Genomic DNA, 8,894 nt, shown 5'->3' on the forward strand with positions numbered 1-8,894 from the left:
CAGTGGCAAACCCGGCAAAGCCTAACCTCGAACTGAATTTTTGGAAGCCATTTCATCAGTTGGCCTCCGCGAAGGTGCCCGCCGCATTATGGAAAGTGCCTCACTTAACTCATCCAGCTCCCCGAAATCCCCCAGCGATGCTCGACCAACGCCTTAACTTGAAGCAACAGTGCCACAGAACACTGCGGATTCCTGTCCTATGCTACCCCTATCTGCAACCATCATTACGTTAGTCTTCAAGATCATAGAAGCCATCATCAACTGCTCCTTGGTACCAGCTGCTCTACAGTCCTTGCTTTCTTGTTTGTGCCGTTTCAAGGGAATGCCACCTCTTTCTTCCGTGCATAAACTTTCTGTGAATAACTCAGTACAACTACCCAGTACTCACATCTCTTCTCACCATCATGAATAGTGCACGTACACAAGCCCGAAACCCTCACGCCCTGCCAAAAATCCTGCAATGGAACTGTTTTGGCCTCCGATCAAAGCTTGCAGAACTAAAACAACAGCTTCTGAAAACTCCATACAGTGTGACGTGCCTCCAGGAGTCCAACCTCCCTGACGGTATGGGCTTTTCCAAGTACACAAAGTACACTACTACTTGCATCCTTCATGCCAGTCATGGCAGTGCAGCTGTTTTTGTTGCAAAGCACCTCCCCCAGACGCAGCTGCCTACTACAAGGCTATGCTCAACAGACGCGGAAATCGTTGCAGTAAAAATCCGCTTTGGAAACCACGAACTAACTGTCGCTTCAGTGTTCCTCCGTCCGAGTGTTGTTGCCAGTGCTCCCTTACCTGTGGACTTCATAAGACAAATCAGAACAATGCTGCCAGGACCACTCCTGCTGTGTGGAGACTTTAACGCACACCACGCACTTTGGGGATCCCACAAGACAGATACCTGGGGACTATCCATAGTTCACGAACTTGATGCCACCGACATGCTCGTAGCTAACACCGGTAAGCACACTTTCTTCCGTGCACCACACTCTAGTACGATCGATATCACACTTCACACGCCAGCTGTCCCTGCCCACTGGGAAGTGGGAATGCACACCTGAGGGAGTAACCATTTCGCCATCACTGTCAAACGGGTCTACAAAGACGGCATCCAGAAGCGGAAGTACGCCGTCATCAACTGGAGCAAAGTCCTAGTGCACCTATATTCAGCCACCGGACATGACATGACGAAAACCGCAACGCGCACCGTCGTTGCCCGCCCAGGTGGACCCAAACCAGATCTAAAATTCCTTAATCTGAACGCCGCACGCCGACGAGCACAACGTGTGCTCCGCAAGCACTAAAGACCCCAAAACCTGACCAGCTTCCGTCGCATCTCAGCCGTCCTAAGACGTCACGTCGTCTCACTGGTACGCGAGCAGTGGCGAGCCTTTTCTGCCTCTCTCACCTGTCACACGCCGTCCAGAAAGATCTGGGGAGTCGCTAAATTCCTTACGGGAACCACTGCCACAACGAGGCCGTTCCAGTCATTGGCCATCGCTAAAGGAGTAACTGTGGAGGAGCTCGCAGAAGTCTTCGCTGACAATTTTGTCAAAAGAAGAGACATACCCATCACCTCCACACCCACGCCAGCCCCCGCAATCATCGACAGCCCGTTCACTGCCGCGGAACTTCATTGCGCCCTGGTACGTCTGAAGTCCAAATCTGCGCCTGCCGCAGACGGAGTATCTAACCAAAGTCTGCGCAACCTTCCAGACACGGCCTTCTCCCGACTCCTGGAGGCCATTAACCTAGCTGGTGCCAAGGATGCCCACCTCCCGGAATGGCGACACAGCACCATCGTGCCGAACCTAAAGTGCCAAAAGCCCGCCAGTGAGGTCTCCTCCTATCGGCCAATTTCCCTCACCTCCTGCCTGGGAAAGCTGGTTGAGAGGATGATTCAGCGTCGAATAATGGTGCTGCTCCACGACAAGGGCCTGCTCCCGCCGTGCATGACTGGTTGCCGCCGTCACCTCAGCTGCCATGTGTCACTGCTTGACTTCGTCTCGGACGTTGATGATGCGGAACATGATCTGCGACTGCGAACATGACTGCGGTTGATGATGCGGATGAAAGAACAAGCTCAGGACAGCCACCGTGTTCCTTGACGTCAAGGCTGCATTTGACACGGTTCCAGTCGGCGCAGTGATGCTGGCGCTGGGCAATGTAGGCATAGGAGGCAAGGTTGCTTTGTACATCCACAGCCTGATTGCAGACCAGACATTCACGGTTCGGCTGGCACCACCCTCAGCACCTGCCGTCGGCAAAGCCTTGGCGTTCCGAAGGGGAGTGTCAGTCCCCTGTTATTCAATCTTGTGATGGCTGGTCTTCCCAGCGCTCTTGCACCTATTTCGCCCGACTTAAGTTTGTCCATCTACGCCGACGGCGTGTGTGTGTGGACATACGGAAAGCTCCCCCGTGAACAGCATCAAAGAATACTGGAAACAGTCGACGCAGCTAGCAACTACATTGAATCCTAAAGCCTTTCCATCTCAACCGAGAAAACCAAGTTCATGCTGCTCGGACCTGGCTCAAGCTGGGCAAGCCTACAACCCATCACTCTTCACGGAAGCCCAATAAGATACACGAAAAAGCATAACTTTCTGGGAATTACGCTTGACACCCGGGGTTCCCTACGTGGCTGCTACGAAGGAGGCATGCCTGTCCATTTCCAACATCATCCACCACATCAGTGGCCCTTCATCAGGATGCCCCCAGCGCACTGCAGTCACGCTCCACAATGCTACTACACTGTTATTCGAAAAGTTGTTCTCATGGAGTGAAAAAGGTAGATTTCCCATTTCTACTCTTTCCACGTCAGATTTACACCCCACAAAAGGAGAAAAGATGGTCGTCTACCCCTTCGTGAGGTAGGCGTATAAGAGGTGTACGAACCTCGCGGAGAAGCGGTAACGCGTGCACCTGACTCCTTCTTATACCTTCTCTCCTCGGACGCTCCGCCGCCGTGCACTTTCATCCGCGCATGAGGACTCGTAGTTCCAAATTTTTTTAAATGTTTAAACATTGAATCTCAAATATACATTTCAAAATCATACAAAATACGTGAACTCTGTCTCTCGTTAGTCGTCAGTCGTCACCAGCGCAAGCAAATTATATCTGGACACGTTTGATGCTGCCGCACTCTTGTACTCTTACGCGACCATTCACGTTGGTCTGGAGTGTGGCGAACGCAGGTCTGTGTTCGGTCGTTTGCAAAGTTTTCACTGTTGCTGAGACGTTGAAGATCGTATGTGTGAAGCTCACAGTTATCAAGGAATTGATACTTTTCGGAAGGATTCTTCGGATTGAACGCATTCGGTGGTAGGTCCACCCACGGCCGTGAGAGATGTTCTTGAATACGGTAAGGCTTAACAAAACCGTTTCATACTCGTAGCCAATGGAGCGTAGTCGATGGAGTCAATACAGCGAATTATTTCATTTTCAGGTTGCATACCAGCTTGACTCGTAATGAGGCGTGTCGACGTGATTGAAACACAGGTGAGGTCATGTTGCTTTACAGGTCTTTACATTGTGTTAGTGGCGAGCCGCTTACGACGTATGTTATTTGTTTTGCAGTTTTATCGTGCACATTGGCAACTGGACGTTCAAACGCTGGAAGATGCATGCTTTCAACGAAACTGTGCACTGAGGCGTCATGGTATTAATGTGTCAGAACTTGCAGTGTTTCTCTAGGTACTGTGACTTTCCCGATTTGCGTTTCTTTTTGTTGTGTGGTGGTCGATACTGGACACTTCAATACTAATGACCGAGACGGTTTGGATTCGAATCTGGACGTATGTACTATGTCACTCTTTGTACCTGTTTCGTGTCTCTATGGCTAATAAATGTGTGTAAGAGCTCACATTCGTTCTTCTGTGGTGCCAAACTGAAGTGTTGCACTTCTCTCGTTCGGCATTTCGTGTTTTACTCCGCATTTGGTATATCATGTGAGCTACTGAACTCCATCGACGGAGTATATCTACTACAGCTCAGAAGGAGTGCATGCTTACTCCTTCTAGAAGTGGTAAAAAGATTCCTCTGGAGGGGTTCGCTACGGGACAAGCCGTTTACTCCTCTTCTGGAGTTAATGTCTACCTCTTTGGATAACCGTGTACCGCTGCCAGACTGCTCCTCTGCCTGCCCTACGCCCTGCCCAGCCCCTCAGCGTTTGACACCTTGGAGGCAATACACCAAAATGGCCTCAGACACGCCCTTGGTATCCCATCCTCCACCAGGTGTGACGCTGTGCTCGCAGAAGCCAACGTCGTCCCTCTCCGCCTAGCCGTAACCCAATGCGTCCTGCAACAGGTCGCACGGCTGCACAAATCGTCACCCGGCAGGCAACGCATCCGCCGCCTGCGCTCCCGGACCGACAGTCGCTTCGCCGCGACGCTACGAACATTCGAGAATATCGTCCCAAATGTCCCACAAGTCCCCTACTCTCTTCCTCCATGGACCTACAATGACCTAACCATCGGCTCGCGACTTCCTGACATCCCCAAGAAAAGTAAAGTGGCTGACTCCGTAGCTCAAATGATCGCCGCAGAATACCTGAAACAGCACTTCGAGAGATTGTACACTTTTATACGGACACATCCATCGACAGATCCAAAGGTGTCAGTGCAATAGCACACCATTCACATGCTCTCAACATCCCCTGGGCAGAAGCCATCGCGCGAACCCTCCCATCAACAGAGGCGGACTACTAGCCATCAAAAAGGCCCTGGCGAGTGTAGACAAAACAGCCCCCATAAAGGCCATCATCATCACAGGCTTCGGAGGAGCACTTGCCCACATCCTCAATCACCACGATCACTGCCCCTCCACCAGCCGAATCAGAAACAAGCTACAAGCTCTGCGTGACAAAGACATCACTATTGCCCTTCAATGGGTGCCTAGCCACCAATTAATTCCCAGTAACGAGATCGCCGACCACCTTAGCAAAAAGGCATCACAAAAAAAACCCCTCCTACACAGCCAAGCCTACGCCTAGCTGCATAAAGAGAGCTATCAATACACATACTGGAGCTTTCATCCCGATGGACCCACGGCTTCTGGCGCTGCCCCGCCGTCCTGTTTCACCTCCGGCCTCAGCCGCAGAGACGCTGCTCTCCTCCTCCGAATTCGAACTGCAACCGCCCGAACAAACGCACGCCAGTTCAAGTATGGAGAAATAAACAGCCCCCTCCGCACAGCTTCCCAAAGACCGCAAACCATGCTGCATCTGCTCGACACCTCCCAAGCAACTGTAGCTGCCCCGGCGTCGGGAACTTGGCGCCCCCATCGCCCGGCAGCAGCCGCAGTAGCCCCCCCCCCCTGCACCAACGGTTGGGTCGCCGCAGGAGGGAGACCCCCACGTATAGCTGTGCGTGGCTCTCCCGTGTCTGGGGAAAGGGGGATCCTGGCGGTTGAGTGGACCCGGAGGTTGTTTAGGACCCTTCGGGGCCCCTCCGGGAAAGCAACACACCGCTTTGGCCCCTGCTTCCCATAGTCGGGTGGTCCTGGAAGACCCGGCCAGGATTATTCAGCTAGTCGCCATCTCCCTTTTCATTACTTTCTCTTCCTTGGTCTCCTTCTTTCTCTCCTTTTCCTCTTTTCACCTTCTTTGGCGGCAAGGGTCAACCTTGGGCAGTCTTTCACTCTCCAGAAGCTGCACTTGGGTATAGTGCAGAGGCAAGTGTTAGCGTGTGGGACACGTTCCCTCGTTGGGCTCGATGGTGGGCGACACACCTCCTGCACTGAATCAGTCTTCTCTTTTATGGATTCATCTCGTATAAAAAAACATGATCAGCGCCAAAAGAGGCGCTGCACCGATGCACCAGCTATGCAAATCCTCGACTTGACTCCTGAACCTTGGTTTGCGAAGTTCCTCATAGTCCACTCGGAAGATGAGACCAAACCCATGGCTAAGGTATCCCCATTCACTATTGCAAGAGACTTAGAAAGGACAATAGGGAAGTCTTATAATGCTCGAAAGCTGACCACAGGAGATCTCCAAATTGAAGTAACCACAAGGCAACAAAGCTCCGCTCTCCTTTCACTTGACAAAATTGCCGATATATCAGTAACTGTGACCACACACCGAACACTTAACATCGTGAAGGGCGTCATCTCAGAGTCTCAACTCCTTGACTGCTCAGACACTGAGATCGAGGAAGGGCTTAAAGACCAAGGCGTTGTGACGGCGAGGAGAATTGTGATGCGTCGGGATGGTAAAGACATCCCGACGAGGCACATTGTCCTTTCCTTTCAATTGCACAGGCTTCCTCAGACCATCAAAGCAGGCTATCTTAACTGCCATGTACGTCCGTATATCCCGAATCCGCGACGCTGTTTCAAGTGCCAGCGTTTTGGACATGGTTCGCAGGTCTGTCGAGGACACGCGATCTGTCCAAAATGTGCTGGCATGGACCACTCTGCAGAGTCCTGTGCAAACGAAGTCCGCTGTGCAAACTGTAAAGGGAACCACCCAGTCTACTCCAGGTCCTGCCCCCGTTGGCAAGAAGAGAAAGAAATACTCAAAATGAAAGTAACACAGAATATCTCATACAGAGAAGCAAAGACACAGGTAGAATTTGCCAGAAAAGGCACGTTCTCCGAAGTGGTGCGCCGGGGAGTGGCACCACTGCGGAAATCTGTGGAGACGCAGACTTCTCGGTCTCCACCCCACACTCCCCCCACACAAGAAAAGCCTGCGGAGAGCTTGCTTCCGCTGGCACCAGCTGCTCAGGTGGGCAGCCGGGAAGTAGCGGCCACAACCTCTACGGAGGTTGATGGCGAGCTGTCAGTTTGGGACGGGCTCACAGGGGGCTCATCCCAGGCTGCCAAACACACGATGGATGTTGACGATGATGACTGCATGTCGCAGAAATCATCGTCAAGCCTTCCCCCAATCCTTCCCCATGGAAGGAACAGAGAACGAAAAAAGGAGGCCGAGGCAGGGGTAGTACGTCCCTAGGGAAACATAAGCCCCCAAGGGTTACACCTCCCACATAATGTACAGTCTCTCTTTGTTGCTATTTATCACTACTTTCTTTATGGGACAGGTAATCCTTCAGTGGAATTGTCGAGGCCTCTTTTCAAATATAAATGACATTCACGACCTTTTTGAAAAATACAATGCAGTCTGTTTTTGCTTACAAGAGACATATCTGAATGAACAAAGTGTAAACCCATTTCGCAGACACAATGTTTTCAGAAAGGATCGTATTAACACCACACGTACATCTGGAGGTGTGGCTGTGGTCCTTCCACTATCCACACCTGCAAAACAGATCCCACTCGTGACACATTTGGAAGCAGTAGCTGTCCAGGTATGCCTGGACAGGGTCATTACGATATGTTCACTGTACCTGCCCCCTTCAGTGGTAATAGAACAGAGAGATTTGGAACAGCTCTGTGACCAACTTCCTCAGCCATACCTAATTCTAGGTGACCTGAATGCCCACAATCCCTTGTGGGGCAGTTCAAAGGTAGATAGCCGGGGAAAAATGGTAGAAAGGTTATTCCTTTCACGACCAGTCTGTCTACTAAACACAGGATTACATACATATATAAACTCCTCAACACAAAGTTTTTCATCCTTAGACATATCTCTTAGTAGTCCTTCCATTTATAATTGTATTGACTGGACCGTTGAACAGAACCCTCGTGGGAGTGACCACTTCCCCGTAGTCCTGACAATTCGTGGTTCCACAAACACTTTTCTTACACGACCACCACGATGGAAACTGTCCAAGGCTGACTGGAACTTGTTCCAAAAGGAAGCCAGTCTTGTGGCATCATCCTTAGCTGGTAGGTCTGTTGAAGATGCAAACCGTTTTGTCACCGGGATAATTATAAATGCTGCTGAGCGATCTATCCCGCAGACATCTGGCCGTCTCCCCAAGCGTCCTAAACCTTGGTGGACAGATGAATGCGGGAAAACGCGGAAAGATCAAAATCGAGCGTGGGGTATCTTTCGTAGGTACCCGACTCCAGACAACCTGATCCAATTTAAGAGAGCTCGAGCGAAAGCCGAGTGGACAAGAAAAGAAGCTAAACGTGCATCGTGGAAGAGCTTCTTGTCATATTTGAACAGCAACACTTCTTCTAAAGTGGTTTGGGACAGAGTTAGAAAAATTAAGGGCGATTACACAGGATTCACAATACCACTCTTACATGTTAATGGAGTACCTTGCAAAAACATGAGTGAACAGGCCGATGTCCTTGGCGAGCACTTCCAAAACGTCTCCAGTTCGTCACACTACAGTAGAGACTTCATAAAAATTAAGCAAAGTGCTGAAAAAGCAACAATTCAAAGCAGTGGAGGTGACAGGTGCCTCTACAACATGCCTTTCACAATGATTGAACTCTTGAAAGCTCTGTCAATAACAAAGCAAACATCACCTGGACCAGATCGTATAACATATTCCATGCTCCAGCATTTGTCTAAAACTTCCCAAGAAGCACTACTATATTTCTTCAATTTAATTTGGCAAGATGGGCACCTTCCTTCCAATTGGAAGACTGCAACAATCATACCGCTTTTGAAGCCAGGGAAAGAAGCTTCAAACCCAACAAGCTACAGGCCTGTAGCACTCACGAGTTGCTTAGGAAAGGCATTCGAACGAATGGTCAACAGCCGCCTTGTTTATTACCTAGAACAGCATAACCTGCTTGACAGATACCAGTGTGGATTCCGGGCTGGCTGTTCTACCACTGATCATCTTGTTCGCCTGGAAACCACTATTCGCGAAGCCTTCGTTAAAAGACAACTCTGTGTATCAATCTTTTTTGACCTAGAAAAGGCATATGACACAACGTGGCGATACGGTATATTGCTGGATCTCAAATCGTGTGGAATACGCGGCCGCCTCTTCCAGTGCATTTCAGACTTCCTCAGTGGAAGAATG

At 50.4% G+C, this 8,894-nt stretch overlaps 1 protein-coding gene across 1 annotated transcript; it reads left to right on the forward strand.

The window, feature by feature from the left end:
* The first annotated feature begins 5,824 nt into the window (after positions 1-5,824).
* LOC135389669 (uncharacterized) lies at positions 5,825-6,958 on the forward strand. The gene has a single exon (XM_064619703.1). It carries the CDS (start codon positions 5,825-5,827, stop codon positions 6,956-6,958), a length of 1,134 nt encoding a protein of 377 aa, XP_064475773.1.
* Positions 6,959-8,894: the final 1,936 nt, after the last annotated feature.

The sequence above is a fragment of the Ornithodoros turicata genome, chromosome 1 (assembly GCF_037126465.1).
Source record: "Ornithodoros turicata isolate Travis chromosome 1, ASM3712646v1, whole genome shotgun sequence".
In the NCBI taxonomy this organism is placed as follows: domain Eukaryota; kingdom Metazoa; phylum Arthropoda; class Arachnida; order Ixodida; family Argasidae; genus Ornithodoros; species Ornithodoros turicata.

What these genes read in the sequence shown, in the direction of transcription:
- LOC135389669 (XM_064619703.1), top strand. Translation starts at nt 5,825, where the DNA reads ATGCAAATCCTCGACTTGACTCCTGAACCTTGGTTTGCGAAGTTCCTC.